Below are 25,887 nucleotides of genomic sequence, written 5' to 3'. Positions count from 1 at the left end.
GCTGTCGGACGCACGCAGCACGTGGGGGAAGATGGGCACTGCTCGGAGCTGCAGACATGTAGCATGCTCGAGGGGCAGCCCTACAAGGTCCCAGTGGATCCCACAGGGAGCCCAAGTGGGTACTTGTAGTGAGGACCATGGCACTGGGCTGGGAATCAGGAGATCTGGGTCCTGATCCTGGCTCTGCTGGTGAGCTTGGGCAAGTCTGTGTCTCTGTTCAGACCGCGAGTTCTCTGAGGCCGGGACTCTCTCTCATTATGCTTGTACAACAATGAGCACAAACAGGGCCCAATCTTGCTTGGAATTTCTGGACTCTCGTAATAACACGAACAACCCAGGCTTGCTGTTCAAAAGGGATTCCCTTTGTCGGTGTGTTTACGGAAGAGTTAAGAGCTCAGAGCTCTGTTCTGGGCAGGGAAGGACTAGAGGAGAAGTGGGCGAGAGCTGGATTGTGTATTTCCACTAGACACATGTGGAGCTGGGGCCCTTTTCTGGGGTGGCAGGATGATGTTTATCCCACCCAGAGGAAGAGAACAGCTGACAAGAAGCCACCACAGTACAGTGTTGTGTTTGGGTGGTAAGTCTGGGGAAATCGGACAGACAGCAATGGACCAACTTAAACTAAAACAATCTACGCTGGCTGCAAACCGATTTAAGTGAGTCCACACAATGGTTTGTACCAGTTTAACAACATTGATCCTCCCCCCCCAACCCCCCCCCCCGCATTTTAAAGTGGTGCAATGTGGGCATGTAAAAAGGCCTACAGCCTCGAGATGAGAGCATCACGTAACCCCGAGTTAGTGTTGCTAACAGCACCAAAGAATGGTGCTGCTGGGTCTAGACTCAGCAGACTTCGCTTTTCGCTCCTGACACTGTTCATCCTGTGAACGCTCGTTCTACGGGACTGTTCGTTCCCGGGCTGCTTGGTGCAGCAATACGCCTGGAGCAAACAGTCTGTGGTTATTGATGGGCCATGGTCACGGCTTATATCCCCTAGGCAGCATCGTCCTGCTTCTGCTACTCTTAGGCCTGGCCTACACTCAAAAGTTATGTTGACTCAGCTACATTGCTCAGGGGTGTGAAAAATCCACCCCGCTTCGAGATGTAGCTAAGCCGACCTAGCCCTCGGTGTAGCCAGCTCTGTGACGACGGACGAATTCTGCCATTGCTCTAGCTCCCATGGGGAGGGGGATTATCTACACCCATGAGAGAAACTCTCCCATCGCTGTAAGTAGTGTCTTCCTGAAGCGCTACATTTGCACAGCTGCTCCTCTGTAGCGTTTCAAGTGTAGACAAGCCCTAAGTCCTACATTAGCCTCTTTTCTTTTCACACCCTGGATGCAAACAGGAACATCTTCCTGCAATATCATCCAGCTGCTGGTTGCCCCCGTGGGTTAGAAAGGAAAAGAAAACAAGCAACCCGGGCCAAACTTCTTTGGAACTAGTTCACGGCAGCCTGGGGTGGGAAGCCACAAGTGTCACTGTGTCACAGAGCCCGAGAGGAAGGCAGTGCAGAAATCGCCTGCTAAAGGAAAAAGCGTCTGGCTGGGCTCTGTGAGATGCAGGGCTCTCTGCGGCAGCGAGGCCTGGCTGGAATTCACCTCCTGGGCTGTGTTAGGGTGGCACAGTTGGCCACACTGATGGCTCCTGGCAAAGGGGTGTCCTTAAGAAAGGGACTGTCCCCACAGGGATAACGCTTAGTGGATGCCAGTCTCTAAACCAGCCATCAGTGACTGGATAGCGGCAGGGATATAACGCAGACTCCCTCTCGTGCACTGTAACAAACCCTAGGAACCACATGCTTGTCACCGTGCTGCGTACCACAGTCGCTCAGAACTTTACGGTGGAAGGAGAAGAACTCAGATCCTCCTGGCTCCAAAAGTACCAGCCCTGGAGCTAAATAAAGATGGCGCCACCTTTGCTGTTAGCTCTATAGGGGCTAAGACACATGGTCAAAGAGGTCTAGCAACTGGCACTGGTGCAGCTTGGTCTTTTCCAGCTCCCTGAGAAGTGTTTCTATGCCAGGCATGCAATGCACACGATGGGCATCTGTCGTGATGTTACAAGGAGGAGGGCGAAAAATTGTCCTCTTTAACCTCTGAGGACAGGACAAGAAGCAATGGGCTTAAATTGCAGCCAGGGCAGTTTAGGTTGGACATTAGGAAAAACTTCCTGGCAGGGTGGTGAAGCACTGGAATAAATTGCCCAGGGAGGTTGTGAAATCTCCGTCGTTGGAGATTTTTAAGAGATTAGATAAACACCTGTCAGGGTAATACTTAGCCTGCCTCAAGTGCAGGGGACTGGGCTAGATGACCTCCGTGACACTCTGTACCTCGTGGGAACACCCTGCATGCCCATGTTCATCCTTATCATATGATTGTATGGTATCCAATGCAAAGTTTGTCATGTCTTTGGAAGGCTCAGGATGCCCTGAGCATTGTTGTTATAGTGATGTTATACGTTGTAATTTCATATATATAGTTATGAGGCTGAAAATGTGTCCTCATGGCTTAAAGCAAGCCCAGGCAAAACTCTCCAGGAGCAGAGGGGCAGTTCACACCTTATAATGGCATGTATGGGACAAACCCAGCCCAGCCTCACAGGAACACAGGCCACTGGCCTAGGCAGCAACAAAGGGTATGTTGGACTCTCAAGTGAGTCACCCCCCTTCCTTTGGTCAGTTTGGGAGTACGATGAGGTAATGCTCACCTGACTCTGAAGGGGAGAGGGGGAAGCCAAGAGGGAAGAAAGAACATGTTAAAAGGGAGAGACATTTGTCATGCTCTCTCTCTTTCTTCCACCTCCATCTACAGACACCACACCAAGCAACTGAAGCGCTAATCAAAGGGGAGAGCCTCGCTGAAGGGTGACCAGCCAGCCAGTGGTGAGAAGGATCCACGTTTGTAAGGACACTGTAAGCGTTAAGATCAGCTTAGAATGTGTTTTGCTTTTATTTCATTTGCCCAAATCTGACTTCTTGTGTTTTGACCTATAATCACTTAAAATCTATCTTTTGTAGTTAATACATTTGTTTGTTTATTCTACCTGAAGCAGTGCGTTTGGTATGAAGCGTGTCAGAGGCTCCCCCTGAGAGAACAAGCCTGGTACATATCAATTTCTTTGTTAAATTGATGAACTCATATACGCTTGCAGCATCCAGCGGGCATAACTGGACACTGCAAGACGGAGGTTCCTAGGATTGTGTCTGGGGCTGGAGATATTGGCTAGTGTCATCCGGTTGCACAATCCAAGCAGCGGCTGGCCCAAAGTGCTCACTCACGTAGCTGGGAGCAGCTTCCATGCTAAAGGCTGCACGTGATCAGCCTGGGACTGGGGGTTCTCACTGCAGAGCAGGGTAAGGCTGGCTCCCAGAGTCGGGGATTGGAGTGACCTAGCAGATCACCGGTCCAGATAACATCAGGGGAACCTCACTGCTAGGATACAGATATTCAGGCCTGACTGTAAAGGCCTCTCCTTTAAGAATTTGGTGTATGTTTATCACTTAGCTAGTTATAGAGGTATAAAAGAAAGAATCAAAATCACTGTCTGCCGGTGTAAGGACTGTGACACTCTGAGGCCCTGTTCTTAAACTAAGGCCTCTGGCCAAGCAGCATAGGCAGCCATAAGCTGGGAAGCGACCAGTCACCTCCTCACATTCCAGCCTAGTCACATTGAAATAAGGCAATCTGGGGCTGTTAGGAAGGGGATCCGATCTATCAGCACCAGATAAAGGGAAGAGCCTAGAAGATGTAAAAGGAAATTTAGTTTGATAGTTTTCTCTTTGGTAAGAACTCACTTATCAATAGATACACCTGGGAAACCCTTATGTCTTTATAGATATAGCTGGGAAATCCTCACTTCTGTATTGTTTTGTCATTATAGTTCCCACTTCATTATTGTTTATTGGCATGGTCTCTGTCTGGTTCTGTGATTGTTTCTGTCTGCTGTATAATTAATTTTGCTGGGTGTAAACTAATTAAGGTGGTGGGATATAATTGGTTAGCTAACCATGTTAGGACTGGTTAGGTAAATTTCAGTAAAATGATTGGTTAAGGTACAGCTGAGAATATTACTATATAAATTGGGGCAAACAGGAAGTAAGTTGGGATTTGAAAATAAGGAAAAAGGAACTTGGATTTAAGCTTGCTGGAAGTTCACCCCAATAAACATCGAATTGTTTGCACCTTCGGACTGCGGGTATTGTTGCTCTCTGTTCATGCGAGATGGACCAGGGAAGTGAGAGGGTGAAGAAATAAGCTTTCTAACGGTCACAACCTCACAAGGTCCCTTCCAGTCCTACAATTCTGAGCTAGCTGGTCCTGGAGGAAAGCAGGCTCAGGCTTCATCATGACAGCAGCTATTCCTCAGCCTTATTGATGAGCTGGCAACATAAAAGTTAATTAGTGACCCCAGATGGAGCTTAATTAGAAAGACTGACCCCAGCTGTTAGGCTTGAAATAAGACAAAGGTTTCTAACCATCGGAGGAGTGACGTTCTGGAGCAGCCTTCCAAGTGGAGCAGTGAGGCCATAAACCTACCTGGGCTTCAAGACTGAGCTTTGGTAAGTTTATGGAGGGGATGGTATGATGGGACTGCTTACAATGGCATATGGCCCATCTGCAACTGCTATTACAAATATCTCCACAGGCCAGAGATGGGACACTATATGGGGAGGGCTCTGAGTTACTACAGAGAATTCTTTCCTAGCTCTGTGACTGGTGGGTCTTACCCACATACTCAGGGTCTAATTGATTGTCACATTTGGGGTTGGGAAGGAATTTTCCCCCAGGTCAGATTAGCAGAGCCCCTGGGGGTTTTTCACCTTCCTCTGCAGCATGAGGCACGGGTCACTTGCTGGTCTGAACTTGAGTAAATGGAGGATTCTCTGTAACTTGAAATCTTTAAAAGAAGATTTGAGGACTTCAGTAATTCAGCTGTAGGATATGGGCCTGCTACAGGAGGTGATGTGGGAGGCTCTGTGGCCTGTGATATACAGGGGGTCAGACTAGATGATCATGATGGTCCCTTCTGGCCTTAATGCCTGTGATTGAAGCAAACAGAGCACCAACTAAACAGAAGTGGGAACTCAGTAGACGGGGCAACCTGGGAGCTAGGGAAGGGCCTGAAGGAAAGCCCAGTAGTTTGGGTCTGGCTGTGGCCACGGAAGCAGAGCTGCAGGAGCAGGGTTAATCCCTGTGGTGGGGCCCCAGAGGAGAGAAGAGCCCCAGGGACCAGGGAATGACACAGAAGCCCAGGTGGAGTGGAAGGCCCGTGTACATGGTACTTGGACTCCCAGCAAGGAAAGGCCTGTGGGGAGGGATCAAAGAATTTATTGTTCGGAGTCAAGTCCAGCAGGGGCAAAGGACCCTGAAAGGGGTCTGAACTGCTGGGTGACTTGGCCTGAAGACTGACTCACAGGAGATGCAGTGAGGGAGTCCAGGGAAGAGCCTGGCTGGAAGTGGTCACCATGGAAAAATTGGAGAGAGTCCAGAGAAGGGCAACAAAAATGATTAGGGGACTGGAACACATGACTAATGAGGAGAGTCTGAGGGAACTGGGATTGTTTAGTCTGCGGAAGAGAAGAATGAGGGGGGATTTGATAGCCGCTTTCAACTACCTGAAAGGGGGATCCAAAGAGGATGGCTCTAGACTGTTCTCAGTGGTGGCAGATGACAGAACGAGGAGTAATGGTCTCAAGTTGCAGTGGGGGAGGTCTAGGTTGGATATTAGGGAAAACTTTTTCACTAGGAGAATGGTGAAACACTGGAATGCGTTACCTAGGGAGGTGGTGGAATCTCCTTCCTTAGAAGTTTTTAAGGTCAGGCTTGACAAAGCCCTGGCTGGGATGATTTAGTGGGGATTGGTCCTGCTCTGAGCAGGGGGTTGGACTAGATGACCTCCTGAGGTCCCGTCCAACCCCGATATTCGATGATTCTATGATGAGAACGTAGCCACCAGAGCGCTGTGAGAGGCAAAGTCCCTTGCAATGCCATGTCCCAGCCTGAGGGGGAGCCACAGAGGTGAGGACACAGGTTGCCATCATCGAAGTGTTTAGATGTCATCACAGTTATGAACATGGGACAGAGATAGATCGATAGAGAAATGTGCATGGGGTTCAGACAGACAGACAGATAGAGATAGATAGATCTGATCAGCTGTCTAGGATTCTGACTGTGCACGTATTGAATCCCCATATTCAAACACCAGGTTGTATGTTACTGCCGAAGGTACATACAGCATATGGGGCATATACATAAGGCCACTATTCCCAGACATACGGATGGTACAATACTGACCCCATTTTAAATGTATAGTCAGAGACTCTGACTTGCAAGCAGTTTACAAAGGTGTAGGATATTCCCACCTCTCTAGTTCCATACCATATCTCCAGCTCTCATATGAAACGAGGGGCTGCATTCCACACCTCACCTCCCTTGTGCATAGCGTAACCACGCAATAGATCATCACCCAGCAAGGAGCCTGACACCCTGGAGAGGTTCCCGACATGCTGCTCTCAGCTGGCTACTCCACTTTGGCATGGGGAATTGCCCTAGCTGCACAAAATAAAAACTGGACGCAGAAAATAATTTCCTTCCAGACAACCAGCACAGGAGACAAGATGGCACTGAAGGGGCAGGTAGGCAGCTAACGCCCCTGTGGTTTAAAAGTTACCAGCTGGGACGCTTGGCTTGTCTCGTTGGAGATTAGACTGATGAGAGACACAGCAATGCTTCACAAGCAGGGCATGCTCAGAGTGGGTGCAGCGTCTCGAGGCTTCTAGGACAGCCACTGGTGCACTTTGCCACCAACCCGCTGGGGATTGAACCAGGGACCCACACAGCACAGCTTGAGCGAGCAAAGCCTCCGAGGATGGGGGCTGTAACCCCTCGTATCTTCTGTGGATCAGCACTGAGAGGGACTGTAACACCCACCCACTAGTGGGTCACGCTTACGCCAGATGCATCTGCGGCCCTGGGTGTAAATGGTTCGTAAAGTTGATATACAAGGGCAAAGGAGTGATGCTCACGCTCAGCAGGTGTCCAGAGTGTTTGCAACAAAAAACAACAACAACCTCCACGGGTGTATCAGCCAGTGAGAGATGTAGCAGGAGTTTACAACAAGACAGCTCCATTGCTACTCGCATCTACCATGCCCCATCCCGAACTAGCAGGGGCCAGGTCCTCCGCTGGTGCGGGCACTGCACACATTTACACCAGGAGAGTATCTGAGCCTAGAATACCCAGGCCCATTCCACCCCCTCATGTCAGCTCTGCGTAAGCTACTCGGCCACACCACTGACGTACACCCCTTTCTACCCAACGTACACCCCCGACTGCAGCCCAGTGGGGATGGATTTACTGCAGAATGCCACCAGCAGAAGTGAGATCAGAGCCGGGCCCAGCCCCCCTAGAGGCAGCTTGCCCTGCTGAATGTCATCTGGTGTAAATCCAAGGAAGACTCTGGATTGGGCTCCACCCGACAGCAGAATCCAGCCCCAGCCAGCATATGCTTCCAGAAAGCCTGCTGGTGCAAATAGGTGGGCACATGCCATGCCTGCCCTGGGGTACAACATTGAATTGACGTGGACGGAATAACAGAGACTTGGTGGGATAACTCACATGACTGGAGTACTGTCATGGATGGTTATAAACTGTTCAGGAAGGACAGGCAGGGCAGAAAAGGTGGGGGAGTAGCCCTGTATGTAAGGGAGCAGTATGACTGCTCAGAGCTCCGGTACGAAACTGCAGAAAAACCTGAGTGTCTCTGGATTAAGTTTAGAAGTGTGTGCAACAAGAGTGATGTAGTGGTGGGAGTCTGCTATAGACCACCGGACCAGGGGGATGAGGTAGATGAGGCTTTCTTCCGGCAGCTCATGGAAGCTACTAGATCGCATGCCCTGATTCTCATGGGTGACTTTAATTTTCCTGATATCTGCTGGGAGAGCAATACAGCGGCGCATAGACAATCCAGGAAGTTTTTGGAAAGCGTAGGGGACAATTTCCTGGTGCAAGTGCTAGAGGAGCCAACTAGGGGGGGCGCTTTTCTTGACCTACTGCTCACAAACCGGGTAGAATTAGTGGGGGAAGCAAAAGTGGATGGGAATCTGGGAGGCAGTGACCATGAGTTGGTTGAGTTCAGGATCCTGACGCAGGGAAGAAAGGTAAGCAGCAGGATACGGACCCTGGACTTCAGGAAAGCAGACTTCGACTCCCTCAGGGAACGGATGGCCAGGATCCCCTGGGGGACTAACTTGAAGGGGAAAGGAGTCCAGGAGAGCTGGCTGTATTTCAAGGAATCCCTGTTGAGGTTACAGGGACAAACCATCCCGATGAGTCGAAAGAATAGTAAATATGGCAGGCGACCAGCTTGGCTTAATGGTGAAATCCTAGCGGATCTTCAACATAAAAAAGAAGCTTACAAGAAGTGGAAGGTTGGACATATGACCAGGGAAGAGTATAAAAATATTGCTCGGGCATGTAGGAATGAAATCAGGAGGGCCAAATCGCACCTGGAGCTGCAGCTAGCGAGAGATGTCAAGAGTAACAAGAAGGGTTTCTTCAGGTATGTTGGCAACAAGAAGAAAGCCAAGGAATGTGTGGGCCCCTTACTGAATGAGGGACGCAACCTAGTGACAGAGGATGTGGAAAAAGCTAATGTACTCAATGCTTTTTTTGCCTCTGTTTTCACTAACAAGGTCAGCTCCCAGACTGCTGCGCTGGGCATCACAAAATGGGGAAGAGATGGCCAGCCCTCTGTGGAGATAGAGGTGGTTAGGGACTATTTAGAAAAGCTGGACGTGCACAAGTCCATGGGGCCGGACGAGTTGCATCCGAGAGTGCTGAAGGAATTGGCGGCTGTGATTGCAGAGCCATTGGCCATTATCTTTGAAAACTCGTGGCGAACCGGGGAAGTCCCGGATGACTGGAAAAAGGCTAATGTAGTGCCAATCTTTAAAAAAGGGAAGAAGGAGGATCCTGGGAACTACAGGCCAGTCAGCCTCACCTCAGTCCCTGGAAAAATCATGGAGCAGGTCCTCAAAGAATCAATCCTGAAGCACTTGCATGAGAGGAAAGTGATCAGGAACAGCCAGCATGGATTCACCAAGGGAAGGTCATGCCTGACTAATCTAATTGCCTTTTATGATGAGATTACTGGTTCTGTGGATGAAGGGAAAACAGTGGATGTATTGTTTCTTGACTTTAGCAAAGCTTTTGACACGGTCTCCCACAGTATTCTTGTCAGCAAGTTAAGGAAGTATGGGCTGGATGAATGCACTATAAGGTGGGTAGAAAGCTGGCTAGATTGTCGGGCTCAACGGGTAGTGATCAATGGCTCCATGTCTAGTTGGCAGCCGGTATCAAGTGGAGTGCCCCAAGGGTCGGTCCTGGGGCCGGTTTTGTTCAATATCTTCATAAATGATCTGGAGGATGGTGTGGATTGCACTCTCAGCAAATTTGCGGATGATACTAAACTGGGAGGAGTGGTAGATACGCTGGAGGGGAGGGATAGGATACAGAAAGACCTAGACAAATTGGAGGATTGGGCCAAAAGAAATCTGATGAGGTTCAATAAGGATAAGTGCAGGGTCCTGCACTTAGGACGGAAGAACCCAATGCACAGCTACAGACTAGGGACCGAATGGCTAGGCAGCAGTTCTGCGGAAAAGGACCTAGGGGTGACAGTGGACGAGAAGCTGGATATGAGTCAGCAGTGTGCCCTTGTTGCCAAGAAGGCCAATGGCATTTTGGGATGTATAAGTAGGGGCATAGCGAGCAGATCGAGGGACGTGATCGTTCCCCTCTATTCGACATTGGTGAGGCCTCATCTGGAGTACTGTGTCCAGTTTTGGGCCCCACACTTCAAGAAGGATGTGGATAAATTGGAGAGAGTCCAGCGAAGGGCAACAAAAATGATTAGGGGACTGGAACACATGACTTATGAGGAGAGGCTGAGGGAGCTGGGATTGTTTAGCCTGCAGAAGAGAAGAATGAGGGGGGATTTGATAGCTGCTTTCAACTACCTGAAAGGGGGTTCCAAAGAGCATGGCTCTAGACTGTTCTCAATGGTAGCAGATGACAGAACGAGGAGTAATGGTCTCAAGTTGCAGTGGGGAAGGTTTAGATTGGATATTAGGAAAAACTTTTTCACTAAGAGGGTGGTGAAGCACTGGAATGCGTTACCTAGGGAGGTGGTAGAATCTCCTTCCTTAGAGGTTTTTAAGGTCAGGCTTGACAAAGCCCTGGCTGGGATGATTTAACTGGGAATTGGTCCTGCTTTGAGCAGGGGGTTGGACTAGATGACCTTCTGGGGTCCCTTCCAACCCTGATATTCTATGATTCTATGATTCTATGAATTTCCTGGAGACGTGCCCGATAGCAGGTTTGTCTTGTTCCCCACCAGGCTTTTCAGCTGTGTTGCGAGAGGAGCCCTCTGCCCAACGAACTGCTGAGTCCGTGGGACCCGGACAGATCCCAGGGCACGGTGCAAACCTTTCGAGGTTAGCTACATCCTGCACTGAGCCGGTCACATACAGCAAAGCTCCTTTGATGGAACACAGACCCGAGTGCGGAGAGAGCGAGCAGCTTCCACTCCCGGGATAAGATCATCAACTATTTTAATAAGGGAGTCCCTCCCCAGCCCCGATTCAAGTGAACACTGTCTTGTTTAGTTGGCAGCAAATGCTAAAGACCCCCGGGGAGCTCGGGCGAGGAGGAGGGGGAGAAAAGGGACATCTGTTTAGAGCATTTCCACTCCATGCTCTCCCAGGCTATTGCTATCTCTTGTTGTCAAAATTTATCAACTGCGTAATTGTTTAAACAGCATTAAAGTGCTTGGAGCAAGAGCGACTGGAACTTGTCCTGCAGTTGCCTGTAGGACTGATACTGACAGCTCAGGAGGATCGGGGAGGGGAATGATCCATGAGCTGCCAAAATCCTCCAGCTCACGATCTCGGGGGGAACACACCCCGGCTTGCCTGAGACCCCCCCGCTTTCCTCTCAGCTCCCCTCCTTGTTTCCCAGACCCCAAATTCTCCTCCCCCACCGCAGAGCCCTGCTGCGATCCCATTTATTATTCTAAATTATTTACAGCAAGGATGCCAGATTGGGAAACCACAGCTAATTACACTGTCATTCAGGCTAAAGTACGCCCAGCTTCACCTTGGACAGAGCGCCCGGCAAAATAAGCTATTTGCTGCATCCCTCACTGTCTGTCTGAGCCCCCCTCCCCCACTTGGGACTCATCAGGTGAGCTGTGGCAGGAGAGGTGGGGATGGGGAAAGTGGTAGGGGGTGTGGAGATGGGACACAATGAAATAGTTCTAATCCCTTTCCACTGGAGAGCCAGAAAAAGCTTTTCAAGTGTTAATTGAGGCACCTTTTACATGGGGGAAACTGAGGCACAAAGAGGGTAAGGACCACTCCTCCAAACCACGGGGAGCTCAGCACCTCTCAAAACCTAGCACTAAGCGACCGAGAAGCCATATAGCAGACCGAGGAATATATCATGTCTCCCTCTCCCAGTCCTGTGCTTTACCCCCTCTGATTTCTTGCCAAGAAGTGGCTGCAGGGGTGGGGCGAGCAGGGGGAGGGCAAGGGCGTGGTAGGCTCAGAGGCCAGGAAGAACCCCACTGCTTCCTGCTGACAAAAGGAGATGTCTCCTTATTGGGTTAGTGTGTGGACAGCCCCGGAGCGCCAGGACTGGCGGTGTGTTTACCATTCCCAAGACACGACAGGACTTTCCCCGAGATCAGACAGGTGAAGAACACACCTGTGGAATGGGAATGCCCGGCAGGGTCCCCGCCCATCGCCACCCTGCACCCTGTGCGTACGTCTACACTGGGCTGGAGGGGTCATTTCCAGCTCAGGTGGCTACAGCCGCACAAGCGCTGATTGAGCTAGGGCACTAAAACCAGAAGTGGAGCAGCCGCCGCCCGGGCTAGCCGCCCCGGTGCAATCCTGTCGGAGATCGTGGGTATGGAGCTGTGCCGCGGCCCGCACCAGGGCAGCCAGACTGCTGTGCATGGCGCACTAGCTCCATCAGAGCTAGCCCAGATACGACTGCCCGAGCTGGAACGCAGCCCTGCCCTAAGGGGAGCAGCCGGGCTGTTAACCCCAGCAGAGTTAGTTCCCTGAACGTCTGTACAGATTTCGATGGGATCTGACCACCCGTGCATGCCACCGGCCAAACAGCAGACCACAAACCTCGCAGTGTAAGCCCCCCAGGGCTGACGCCTGCCCCCACGGGTAACTGGTCTGGGAAAGGCGAGGGAGGGCCCTGGAGATAAGGGCTATATAGAGGGGCACCACCAAGCTAGGAGCAGAGGCTGGTGTTTCTGGCCTGCCAGCGGGGAGCTAGGAAGACGTGGGCAGCAGGGGGGTGAGAGGTTCTCTCCCATCCCTGCGAGCGAACCCCATGGCACAGGCGGACACCTGGAAACTCAGCACCCGCCGGTGGCAGGAAGTTCACAAAAATATTTTGACAAGGGGCACTTAGCCGAGCCGCACCCCCGCAGAGGGGAGCCCAGTGTAAACAGAGCGCCGGATCTCCACGCCACCGGGGCCCCCATCACGCCCCGCTCGCTTGGCGTGGGACGTCCCTGAGATGATGCGGCTGGAGCTTCTCTGGTTAATTGCCGTCAGCACTGCAGACAGCTCAGAGAGGGAAGGCAAAGATGGGGGTGGGGGGCTGTGGGAAGCTGTTTAGACAATGGTTTGGCTTCTTTAATTATTGTGCTGGGTTTGTCATGTTAACAAGGATAAACAAGTCGGGGGAAATCTCCCAGCTGACGCCAGGGCTTTGGCATTCACAGGGGGCGGGGGGGAGACCAAGACAGACCTGGGAGGTGGCGGGGAGGGGGAATTTAGCGTTCATTAAAGCGAGAGGCTGGGGACTGGGCTGCCATGGGGCTGCCAGGTGATGGCTGAGGTTCCCCCTAGCCTGCCAGCCCCATACACCTAAGTGTCTCTGTCCTACCAGCACAGACCAGAGCACCGAACTGAAAAGACTGGCTGCCCTGCCTACCGGTGCAGGAAAATCCCCCCAGAGAATAAGATGAGAACCTCAAACTCATTTTGCTCATGCCCCCAAATCCAGATGGAAACCCAGGTTTTCAGGTGACCAGCTAGAGCTGTGAACTTACTCACCACCTTGGGGTTTCCGAGTGAACCCCGCTGACGGCCACGCAGCTGGTCCTGACTCACACTGGGGCAGCTGAGATCGGAGTGAGGATCTCGGTGCGACCGAGGACCCCTCCCCAACACAGTCACTAATGTCCAGAGGAGTGCTTCCGGGGGCTTTGGATCAGGGCCGCAGTGAGGCAGGCCAGCTTTAGCGGCTGCATTTCAAGGACGGGGAGGGTAAAAGAAAACCTACAGAAGCAGCAGATCATGTCACCCAGCTTGAATCAACCTTGATGCCAGATGCCCACAGCAGCCCCAAGCCTGCCACGGCAACGGACACTGCTTGGCCCACCTTGGTGGCTGCAGCAGAGAGGGCGAGGACTGAATGGGTCATAGGGACTGAATTCCCCTCTGCCAGTGGGGCAGCTTTGGGTGTGTGCTCACCCTCCCGCTCTCTGTGCTGTAGCTGTTCTGTGGCTAAACAATCGCCAGGGTAGATGCCAGGCAGCACTCCCAATGCTAAGGCCAGGGCTATCCTATAAACTCACGTCGGCATAGCTATGTCGCTTAGGGATGGAAAAACCCACGCAGTGAGACCGACCTCAGCCCTGGTGTAGACAGCGCTGTGGCGCCGGGAGAGCTGTATGTGTCACCAAGCCCTAACTGAATCGTCGAGGGGGTGACGTGGGGAAGTGAAAACTGAGGAGGTTGGGGGGAGATGGCTGCACAGCTGGGTGTGCAGTCCCCGGCGGGGATGGGGTTACTGTGCACATCTTCACTGATGCAGGCACTGGGCAGGCTACGACAGCAGCCAGGGCCAAGCTTCTGTTCAGAGACCCATCCCCCTGCGGAGCTCTCTCTCTTCCCTCACGCTTTATTACTTGGGACACTAGGACAGAAACTAATTAGGACGGAGCATCAGAATTCCCGTGAGAGGCCTCTGCTCCGACTGCTTGTTCCACCTCTGACTCAGAGTCAGTCTCTGATCTGCCTAGGCATTTATACCGTCTTATTATTGCAGCAGCTCGATGCCCAAAGACAGGGAAGATCTGCCAGCTCGCAGCTTGGGCCCAGTCCTGCGAGCCTAACACAGGCAGGACTCTGCTGGAAGGTGCTGGGAATTTTGCCTGAGAAAGGACTGCAGGCCCAGGTATTTTGTCCAAGGCCCCGGAGCGGATGTATGGCCTTTCCTACTGCACTACGGCCAAAGTTCAAAGCGCCCCAGGGTCTGTTCAGAGCACCAGAGTCAGATCGGCTGAATTTCATGTAGCCTCCAGTGGATGAGACCTTCAAAAACTCAGCTGCTGTGTGCACACCTTCATGAAGAGAAAATATCAGGTACTAACGGGCTCTCTAATCTAGCCGAGAAAGATACAACAAGAACTGACAGTTGGCAGTTTAAGCCAGGCACATTCAAATGATGCAGATTTTCAACAGTGAGGCTGGTTAATCATTGGACCCAAGGCCCAAGGGAAGTGCTGGATTCTCCACCTCTTGATGTCTTCACACCCCAGCCTGGTTGCCTTTCGGGAAGGGAGGCTTTAGCCAAACCCAAGTTATCGGGGTTACTAGAAGGGTAACCGGCTGAAACTGGTCTCGCTATACACAAGGTCAGACTAGATGATCTGATGGTCTTTTCTGGCCTTAAAATCTCTGAATCAAAGATGATCTATATAAATATAAGGTGCTGCTACTCCATCGGCTCTCCATGAGGTGCCCAAGACACTTGGTGGAACAGAAGGAGCAGGGAATGTCAGATTTCACAGGGTTATTAGCCCGGACAGACAGGCTCTCCTGAGAGGCCTAGCACACTGGGCTTCTTAGAGACCAGCAGAACCTTTGATGGGGTCTAATGAATGCTCCTCTCTTTATGATGAGCCCCCACTGCCCCCTGCCTGCCGTGGCATGGCTCAGAGCTCCCGGCCCCCCTGGCCCTCGCAGCTGCTCTGTGTTTACAGCGGGAAGAAAGGATATTTTTATTGTTTCTGACATCGGCTGCCCTGGATTATCATAGTGTACACGGCAAGCCAAGTCAGCACCACTCTGCTAGGCTGCAGCCGGGCAGCTTGCCTGCGAGGGAAGGGAAGGAATGCGGCGGTGATAACATGTGTGCGGGGGGGGGGAGGGGGGGCGATTAGACCCATTCAGTCAGCATTTGGAAAGAGCCTTCTCTTTCGCTCTCACACCCCTTGGCAGGGCCAAGCGAGTCCTGCCGGGGGACGAGGTGGAGAGGTTACCCCTTGCCTTTGAACGTGTTTGTTTGTCTAGTTCTGCTCCTAATTCCATTAGAGCTAATTGCATTTGGGACTGCGGTCTGGTGTCATGTTTTGTTTTCTTTTAAAGGCTGAGATATTAATTTGCATATCCTTACCCAGCATGCCTTTCCCGGCCCTCAGCACTGCCAGGGCCTGAAATCTGTGCATAAGCAGCGAGGTTCGTGGGTTGAGTTTTTGAGCCCTGAGTGATCCAATCCCCTTAGGACTTGGAGGCTGAATTCTGAGGGTTGTGTGTCCAGTAAAATGATCTGTATTTAGATTAATAGCACATCGTAATAACCTAATCTAATTTGTAACACTCCCACCACTGTGGTTTATTGGTGAACTGTGGGTCACTCCTATGCCTCATCATTATCTCTCTGTAGGGGATACTTTGCTGATGTATTGAGGTGGCAATTAACACAGCAGTCCCATGCTATTCTACTTTATAGGCCCAGCCAGATTAATCTCACCTGCAGGGATCCCCAAACCTGCTGTCATCAGCCCAACTACAGACAGCATGGTGCTGAGGGACATGGTGGTCCTGGGGACACGGAGACTCACTGAGTGTCCACCCAGCACCTTTTCCAGTCCAACAGCACCGGAAGAAGGGGGGTTAATGGTCGCAAGCAGTCAGGGCTTCGTTTCCCTCTCCAGTCTGCGAGAGAGCATCCCCCTGAGCCATCCACAGCATCCCCCGAGTCACCCCACTGCATCCCCCCCCCGAGTTGCCCTGCGGCACCCTCCTTGAGTCGCCTTGCGGCACCCCCCCCGAGTTGCCCCGTACACTCCCCAGAGTCACCCCACAGCAGGCACTGACTCACTGGGCCATGAGGGGCAGCAATGATTCAAAAGGGAGAGTGCCCCCTACTGTGACACCCACACACCTGCATGCGGTACAGAGCCCCACTAGCATGGTGCTGGGACATTGGGGTCAGCATTGACTTTGAGGGGAGAGCGTCCCCACCCCACTGCTCCAGGCGCACAGCGCCCCCTAGTGCTGCCCCAGGGTGAGCCCTCATTTCAAGGTGAGGGCTCACTATACTGAGTAGGGTTGCCGCCTCCAAGATACAAAAAAACAGGAGCCAGCTATTACTTACAAGGCAGAGACCTCTCTGCTTCTCACATCATACCACGGCACTGGCCAACCAGCTGCGCCTACCCCCACTGCCCAGCCCAGTCTCCCAGGCCAGGCCCAGCCTCTCTCTTCCCCACAGCTCTGGGCCCCCAGACTCCGGCTCCCAGCCCCTGCAGTTGGACACCCCACTGGCTACCAGGCAGGCAGCAGGGGGCAGTTCAGTCTTGCAATACCCCTGCCTTTGTGCCACCACTTCCTCTTCAACCCGATGAATCTGCCACTACCCTGCCCCCATTTGCCACCCACTTGCTGGTCCTGGCCACCCTTTGGTGCCATCTGGCTGGGATGCAGGTACTACTCCCATCTCTGAGCAGGCTTGGCAGAGAGATGCATTATCATGCGATTGACAAAACCCGGCATTTTTAGTGTCCCGGGAAGACTTGCAGATTTCTCGTGGTGGCTACCTGGAAAACGGGCCGATCCTGGGAAACTTGGGCTGATGGCAACCCTAGGAGCGAGTCACCCACACTTCTCCCTGCAGCACAGCACCCCCAATGCTGAACCGGGGCACTGGGCTCCGCACTGACTCTGAAGAGCCAACCACCCGCCTCCCGCAGGCTGCCCACTCACACAGCTGCAAGACGGGGGCCACACTCTGTCCCCCGCTACCTGAGCAAAGGACACAGCAGCACCTCATCAGCTCCTCCTACCCCCTGGGGCAGCGCAGTAGGGTGACCAGATGTCCGATATTAGGGGCTTTGTCTTATATACACAACTCTACCCCCACCCCCTGAAAAAAAAGTCCTCCAATTTTTCACACTTGCCATCTGGTCACCCAAAGAGTTCAGGGGCATGGCCGGGCAAGGGATCCGTCCCACGAAGGAGTGGGTAGGCTGGTGGTTTTCATGGAGATGTTTTTCTTTTTCTCTTTCTTTTTTTTTTTCAAGGGAAGGGAGCGGGGAGCCCAGCCCCAAACCGCAGCTGGAGCCCAGCTGAGGAGCAAAGCGACTTCCAAGGCAGAGGAACAGGGGGTTGTTATTATTTATTAGCAGCTAATGCTTGATTGTCCACTAATCAGGCCAGAGAATACAAACGCGGGCCATCCCGGCCCCCCGCTCACATGTGGTTTCTGTTGCGTTGCCTGCCTTCCCCTACCCTCCCTGGTTGGGTTTTGTTTGTTTTTCTGTTAATTTGGTTGTTTTTCCATGTCGTTTTCCGTCAAACCGCATGTTTTTCCCCTTCATCTCGCCAGCCATTTAGTGACAGGCAGCCGGGGAAGGAGTCCAGCACGGAGCCCTTCTCTCCAAGTCTGGTGGGTGGCCCCCTGCCAGCTCCGGCACTCTGCGGAGTCAAACGTGCTGCATTCCATTCCACGCGGATCCAAGCGCTCACCTGCACTGCAGGCAATTAGGGACACATGGGACGAGCGGAGCTGGCAGCCTCCCCCTGGACAGATCCCCTAGCAAAGAGCAGTCACAGGCTTCCAAAGCGACGGACTCCTCCGGGCTGGCTGCTGTGCCACGCTATGGTGCACGCCGTGTCTGGTTCCCGCACGCTCCCGCTCACTCTGCAGCTTCCCCCGTCTTCTCTCTCCGCTCCTCCCCCAGCCTCTGGAGAGCTGACCTGGGATCTAGCCCTAGCTGTACTCTCACTCCCGATGCATCTGGCTTAGAGAGCGCTCCCACCTGGACACCGACGCAAGCCGCCCTGGCTAGAATGAATGGCGGGGACCCTGACTCTGGCTCAGCAGCTCCTAGGGGCTGAGGGAGCGTGCTCATGGATGCATTATTAGACCCAAGCTAGCTAGATGTGTCCAGGGATGGAGAAATTGGTTCCCTCCAGGGTATGGGTGACCTAGGAGCTCCCTTTCTGCTATCCATGGCCATTAACTCAAGCCCCCCTTCCACATTGCCTGGGAGGCCTTCCTGGTCCCATTTGCACAGACACCTCACTCTCCTCTTTTGGCCGACCTTCTGCCTCTAACTATCCTCTCCTCTCTGGCCTGTTAAAATTATTTTTATAACAGACTATAAAAAAGAGAGCCATGTGCCAAACCTCAAGAGCACATTATTTCCTAACATCTCTGTTACAGCCACTCCCCCGCCCTCGGGCCCTGCGTTGCCTAACTCGGAGCGTGAGCTCTGGCTCAGCCGGGAGCTTGCCTTCTAGCCTTGCTCTGAGATGGCTCAGCTCCCCCAGGGTGCTCCGGTTCCACCCCCTTCCTGACCCCGCGCAATCCATCGCACAGAGCTGTGCTCTTCAGGAGAGAATTCCCTGGATGGAAAGTCCCATTGCATCCCCGTCTCCCAGCACGCCTAGCCCTGCTCACCCAGCACAACCCCCTGGGCAGTGGGATGCCAGTGGAAGCACCAAGAGAACCTAGTGTCCTGATTCCACAGCCCCGTGCAGCCTCTTGGGTGTAAATGGGAATCACTCCAGCGAAGACAGCACTTGGCTGTTCCGAGGCTCAGCCTGGCCCGTGGTTAAGCGGCTCTCCAATATCTGCGCAATATGTTATGTTCACTGTGCTCTAAGACCTTCAACTACACGAGTTCAGTGACGGCCTGATTGGCAAGTACCCAACCCCCAGGGCAAACAGCAAGAGGGACGTAGCCTGAAACAATTGGCCCAGGGGGCCATCCAGTCCCGTTCTTCATCTAGGACAGTGGCCAGGGCCTTCAGAAGGAGGAACAAGAAAGCCCATAATGGACAATTCCAGAAGGATCTGTGCTTCCCATTAGTTCGTGGCTGGTTTGATCCACACCTGGCCTTGCAGTCACACAAGTCAGGCAGATTTAAATCTGCACATTTGATGTCCGGGGACTACCTGCCCATGACACCATCCCTTGAGGGGCAGGATTTCCTATGCACAGAAAGTGGCTCCACGTGGCCTGCTCCAAGAAGAGGCTGTGGCTTTAAAGGATCAGTGGGCACGGACCTGTTCCTGAGCGGCTCTTTTTTGAATGGCCAGCCAACGACATGAGAGGATACTGAAGAGGTGGATAATTGTGCCTGACCCCGGAATGGGAAATCCCTTTGCAGTGGCTCAAACCCAGAAGCCGGGGACGCTTTTGGATGATGGGGCAGACTGGCCTTGTGACCATTTGCACTCTCCCTTTGAACCCTGCCCTGCCCAGGGTGGGGAAGAGGCCAGCACCAAGCTGTGAGCCAACTCTTGAGCAAGGGCTCCAATTCTGAGTCCAACCTCCGTAGGGTGAACCCCAATGCTGAGCTACGCTGGGATTTCAGGCAGGGCTGGGGGCACCTCTACAAGGCCCAGCTGGGCCTGCAAAACCCAGGCTGGGAAGCTGCTCTGAGCTTGGCGCGGCTCTTGTTTTCACGCTGGGTGAAAGGAGGGGGTCCTTGTCCACTCAGGGACATGCCCCTCTGCAGTAGCATGTCTCTGCACTGAGGTTATTAATTCCGTGAGAGGAAGAGGCAAGTGAGTGGGGTAGGGGTGATGGGGGAGGGGGGGAAGGGAAGGAAGAACTTGCAGAGAGCTTTCAGTTAAAATCCAGGCAATTAAATTAATTACCAGAAAAAGCATCTCACCTGATTAGTTCCTTGCATATTTAATTACATTAGCAACATCGGGCATTCGCTTATTTCTTTATCTCCGGCTCTCTCTGCTGGGCTCGCAGCCCCGGCACTGTCCGAGCTCTCCCCAGCCTGCCACAGCCCAGGGAAAGCTGGGAGCGAGTGAAACCAGCAGGATATCGGCGCTAAAGCCGACCCATTCCCACGGGCCCCTGGGGGGATTGACGGGGATTATTATTAGTGAGGTGCTTAGCAGATGTAAAAGCCATTGCAAAGTCAGGGCTATGCCACAGCTGGAAAGGAGCCTTCGGAGGCGAGAAGCTGAGCCAGGCCCCCTCCTTCTCTCCAGCCCAGATCTGGGCTCCAGCTTCCCCTTCCCTGCGTGCAGAGCTGCATGGCAGCCTGACGTGCAGCCCAGCTCAGCTGTTCCCACCCGGTTTCCAACAGGAAGGATTTCTGGTGGGCGTCAGGGCCTCTCCCGGGTTTAGCCCCGCTGGGGGGAAGAACCCCCTGGCAGGCACAGGGCGACACAGTGCCACGGTGCCACGTTCAGCAGAGTCGTGGAGGGTGTCATGCCCTCCAAAGTCACCCTGGAGCCAGAGAGGCTCTGAATTGGTGTGGGGGGGAGGGCGGGCGCTCTGCGCTTTGGGAGCCTCACAGAACGGGCCCCAGGGGTGAGTCCAGCCTGAACGAGAGTCACTTACTCGACAGGGTTGCCGGTAAATGATGCACCCACTCTGGCCTCTCCATTGCCACATGGCCTCATCAACCCACCATCCAGCCCCTCCACAGCTTCTCTGCCACCTCCCGCCCCCTCCTCCCCATCTGCTGACTCATCTGTAGATTTCCCCTCCTTCTCCCTAACTCCCCGCACTCCTGGATGACTCCAGCAAACCACCCTCTTGCTGCCCCGTTACCCGGCAACTCTTGATAAGGTGCTGCGGGGGGGGGGGGGGGCCTTCACCCACAACAAGTGGCTCTCTCCTCATTCTGTCTGCCATGCTCTTTGCCGGCAACCACATGCCTCTGGCCTCCCTGGTTCGCAGGCCCAAAGCCCCAGGGTTTATTTGCTGCCTTTGATCCCCTCGTTGTACTCAGCTGGGTCTGGTCCCACCCTCTCCGGACAACATCTTGCTGACATCCTACAAGAACAGATCCGTCGTGGCCTCCCGCCCTTGGTCCACAGCCTGTCCTCGTCCCTGCTCATCACACACACCAAGGATTCTCATCTGATCTGCTCATCTAGCCCTTCCACCTCTCCCCTGGACATCAGCCCCTCCTAGCTACTGAGCGTCCTACACCCATGGAGGAAAGAGTCAATGATCAGATCCTAAGGCATACATAGGAGGGGGAAAAGTTAAGGTTACACCTGAATTCTGGCATTTCCTGACTTGCATGTTCCTCAATTTACAATCTGAATAATGTCTGTTTTGTATGTGTGCGGGATGTGTGTGTGTGTGTAGATTAATATAGCATCATCCCGCCACAGCGTTAAACTTCACAGGTGGCATGTGACTGGGCTGGCTGCTTCCGACGTGCCCCATCGTCACCAAGGGTCACGCTCCAGGCAGCCTGCCTCAGTTTCCCCTCTGGGACTGTGCAAATAAAACTTCCCGGCAGGCTTTTTCTTGGGCAAAAATATCCCTCCTTGGGGACTGGGTTTATTAATATAAAAGAAACTGCTAATAAAACTCAACCCCCCCCAGCCCCCCCCAAACAGTCCATTTGTAAGTCCACAGAACCCAAGGGTTTTCTTCCCCTTCCCAAGCCTCCTGGCCTGGAGGAACTCTCACGGTCTTCCCTGCAAGAGCCTTTCCTCACTGTCTGCGGACTCTGCTACAGCTTCCTGGGCTTTCCCCTTCACTGCAGCCACCTGCTGCCCTTTTAGGGAACTACCTGATTGAACCCAAAGGTGCCTCATTTTGTGATATTTTAGGGCTAGACCCAGCCCTCTGGCCCATAAGGGGCGAGCCATCCTGGTACACGGCTGCTCCAGGATTGACGTTCACCACTCACGGCTGGTGAGTTAGGCTGCAGGCGCCTTTCATGTCAGATCATTTATCACTCCTAATCAGAAATGCCCCGCTGGCCCCTTGGATGGACCCAGTAAGGTGAAACAAGTGTTTAGAGAAAAGACCCACGACACACCGGGCTGGATGGCCCGAGCCCAGGAATCTTGGCCGATATTGTCACCTACACACACATCCCGTCCTGTGAAATACACAGTTGCCATCACCTCTACGCGCCGAGTCCTGTGAATTCTAGTGACTGTCGTGTCCAAACACACGCCCATAGTCTCCCATGCAGGAACTACAGTCATTAATGCCTCGCTCCAGCCACTCATCTGAGACGGCCCCACCGCGGCGCAGCCAGAATTGCCCCTTAGAGCTAAGCATGCTTTGCTGATTGCTGGGAGAATCTCTCCCTTCCCTCGAGTCACAACAGCGGACGTGAGTCCCTTATTCCTCTGGGCTGCACCATCCCGTGAGCGTGGATGGGGGAGCATCCCCTTGCGCCTAGAGAGCCAAGCAGCAGTTAACCTACGATGGGGGGCCAGGCTGCTGCCAGACGTGGGGAGGAGATGCCCAGTGCTGGGTTGTGTTATCGGGGTACGGTGCAGCTCTCACGGTCTATCCCCAAGGAGGGGTCCGGACCTCGCGCTAAGGCGTACTCACTTCCCACTTTCAGGTAGGTCTGGTATTTGAGGTGCCACGAGGAGCCTTCGTAGCAGGCGTACTGGCCAGTGCGTGTGAGGTCAACGTTGCGCAGCACCAGGCGTGACCCGTTGAGGTGGGACTCATCCATGTCTGTGCCGTTGGCCGACCAGGTCACGGCCGCGTCCCAGTCCATCGCCCCGCACTGCATGGTCACATCTGCGCCCAGCCGCTCGTACTGGACCTGCATGTCTGAGGAGACAGAAGAAGAATCCCGAGGTGAGCTCTAAGCACGTCTAAGCAAGCCACACTCGGGGGGTGTGGAAACGGTGGGGCAGCTGAGAGAGAGAGAGAGAGAGAGAGACCCCGGAGCTACCCTGGAAGAAAGTCTGAGCATTAAATCACCCCCCAGAAGGAGGCAGGAAAGGCAGCATGACATGAGCACAGCCCCGGAGCCAGGCCTGCGCGGGTTCTAGTCACCAGTCACAGCTCTGACACTGACTCACTGTACAGCTCTGGGCACATCCTTTAAATCCTTCTTGATGCCTCAGCTTCCTCACCTACACCACACTGGCCTTCCTCACCTACACTGACACGGGCCTGCTCACCCCGGTAAGCTGCTTGGAGTCCCTGCTCAGTGCAAAGCCCTATCCTCGTTAGCCCCACTTTCCATGGCAGAGCTTACAAAGGCACGGAGAGCTCGCGCGGCTCGGCTTAGTGGGCTGGACACTGACCTGGCATCCAAGCCCTGTCCATTCCAGTGCTATCAGCCTTCTGGGGGACCTTGGGCTGGTAGCTTCAGCAGGACAAGGGTCCCTCCCTACCGCTGAGCTGGGCAAGGCAGGTAAAGGAGTTCCCTTTGTTTGCAACCTGCTTTAACAATGACAATCATTCGGGCTTTTCCTCTGCAGATCTCAGTGACCTTCCCAAGGGGGGGGGGGCAGAGCCATCGTCCCCATTTTACACAAGGCAGGAGGTGCAGAGTGATGAAGGGACAAGCCCACTGTTGTACAGGGAGTCCGGGGCAGAGCTGAGAAACGACCCCAGGTGTCCTGATAGGGTGATCAGTCAGCAAGTGTGAAAAATCAGGACGGGGGTGGGGGGGTAATAGGAGCTTATATAAGAAAAAGACCCCCAAATCGGGACTGTCCCTATCAAATCGGGACATCTGGTCACCCTATGTCCTGACACCCCCATCCAGCCTGTGCCCTCGCCCCGATACTACGAGCTAAGCGATAGCTTGTTATGAGCAGCTGCCTGTGCCCCAGCAACGGCGCCAACCCGTTCTACGGCCTGGTACTCCTCGGCTGGGGGACGGGTGCTACCGGGCAGCCAGACCGAGTGACGGGGATTGGGAGTTAGAGGCTTCTACCAGGTCATTTGTCTCTCACCAGGCACAGACAACAGTGACAAGAATGGCCTCACGATGGGCAGTGGGAATCCATTGACACCGGCGTCCAGGGTCAGGCCATCGAATTATATGATTTTAGTGGAGTTGCCTAGAGAGGCCTATTCCGCAGTACCCATCTGCTCGTCCTCTGGGCTGGGGAGGCTAAATCTCTAGTCTCTCTGTCGTTGGTCCCTGTGTCTGAGAGGGAGGGAGATGTAACGCCCAAGGCTTCAGGGTGGGACAAATACTGCCGAGGCAACACTGCAAGAGAGGGGACGGGTGATTGTTGCTGGTGGTACAGGGTGGTTATGAACAAGGGAGAAAGCCCAGGCATTAGGACAGGGAAGATGATGATTACGCACAAGGAACATTCATTCACAGGCAGTCAGACTCACAGGCAGTCAGTTTCCGTGTGGTAAAGCTGGTTGGAAAAATTCGGATGGGACATGCTTTCTGTGGAGCTTGCTGGTTCAACATTCAAGCATTTCGTGGATACGGCTCAGTTTCAGCAAAGGTTCAATGGAAGCCAGGCAGCGTTTGAATCCTGCCTGCCAGGAAGGTTTCCACTGGAAACTTGCCTGGTTTCCTGCCAGCTCACCCGCCCGGCTCCTTGGCACCCTGCCTGGTGGGCTGACACGGAGTTGGGAGTCTCAGCTCCCACGGTCACAGCTCCTCAACAGACTAGGCTTCCAGTCTCCCCATGTGGTCTGACTCAGAGCTGGGAACCCCAAGGCTTCCAGGGCCTGTGGCATCCTGCCAGGTGGACTCATATGGAATTAGGGACCTCAGGGAGCCCAGGGTCCACAGCTGGCCGATTATGCCGTGTGGGCAATTTGCGCATACAGTCATAATAACTGTGTGTGCAAAGCTGGGGACGTGGCTGTGTGGACGTTTTTGCATTGTTTTGAAAACCAGGACCTGGACACAGGGAGTGTGGGTGAGGATTGTGACTGTGCAGAACATAAAGCAAGGCATGGACGCTGCCTGGAGGATCTTACGGTCTAAAGAGATGGACAACACAAGTGCACTGGGTGCCTCTGTGTTTGACAGTTACCCGAGGGACCTCAAGAGACCCGGGCAGTAGAGTTCCTCAGGAGACACTCAGAGACTGAGTGGGTGGGACCGTCCTGCTGTGTGACAGCTGATGGGAGCAATGGTCTGTCGTGGGACCCTCCTCAGCCAGCTGGGCCAGGCATCACACTCCCACCCGTGTCCGAGAGAAGGCAGGCTGACGCCAGAAGCTGAGCAGGAGTGCTGGAGCGAATGCATGTGGAGAGAGCAGTGGAATCCCCCAGGGCCGGGCCGGGGCCAGGGGGAGCCCTGAGGGGAAGGGGTAATGGCAGTCTCCTACATCCTAACATGCTCAGTTAGGTGGAAGCCCGGAGTTGTAATGCCATGAGACGTACTCAGATCTGGGTGCTCAGGAACGCAGGTCTCCCTGTTCCTGGGAACCTTCCAAAACAGCTCAAAATCCAGCTACACATAGAAACGCAAAGGGTCCATTAGCATAATATGGGAAGTAGGGGTATGGCTGAAGGGGCATTAAAGAGAAAATTTTATACCCACATACAGAGATCTTCCAGACCTCTCCTCCCCCCCACACACACTAAACCCAGCTCTGGGTACCCTACACACAGCTCTGCCAACATCCCTCCACCCTGATCTGCAGCACGGCTCTTATTCCAGCCCGGGGCTCCCCATATTCAACTCTGTTGCTGTCCCTCAACCCTGACCTGAAGCCCCCGTCGCCATGGTGTTCCTACCCCTTTCGCAGGAGCATTTCTCAGCCGTCCTCAGTCCTCGCTTGGTTCTACTTGGAGCGTGCACCCCTCTTGGGCAGGCACTGCCATCGG

The 25,887-nt window shown here is 53.6% G+C and overlaps 1 protein-coding gene across 4 annotated transcripts in view; it reads right to left on the bottom strand.

Annotated features, from left to right (window-relative positions):
* CNTFR (ciliary neurotrophic factor receptor) overlaps positions 1-25,887 on the bottom strand; it is a gene marked incomplete at its 3' end in the record, with an annotated part of 459,556 nt that overhangs the window by 132,706 nt on the left and 300,963 nt on the right. For all 4 annotated transcript variants that reach the window (XM_084629637.1, XM_084629638.1, XM_084629636.1 and 1 more), the window contains exon 4: positions 22,666-22,896. In XM_084629637.1, coding sequence (XP_084485763.1) covers positions 22,666-22,896 — 231 coding nt within the window. The remainder of the gene's footprint in view (positions 1-22,665; positions 22,897-25,887) is intronic.

The sequence above is a fragment of the Lepidochelys olivacea genome (genome assembly GCF_965140295.1).
Source record: "Lepidochelys olivacea isolate rLepOli2 genome assembly, chromosome: 5".
NCBI classification, from domain to species: Eukaryota; Metazoa; Chordata; order Testudines; family Cheloniidae; genus Lepidochelys; species Lepidochelys olivacea.
Note: the sequence above shows the minus strand (reverse complement) of the source record. Positions and strands in the feature narration are given on the sequence as shown.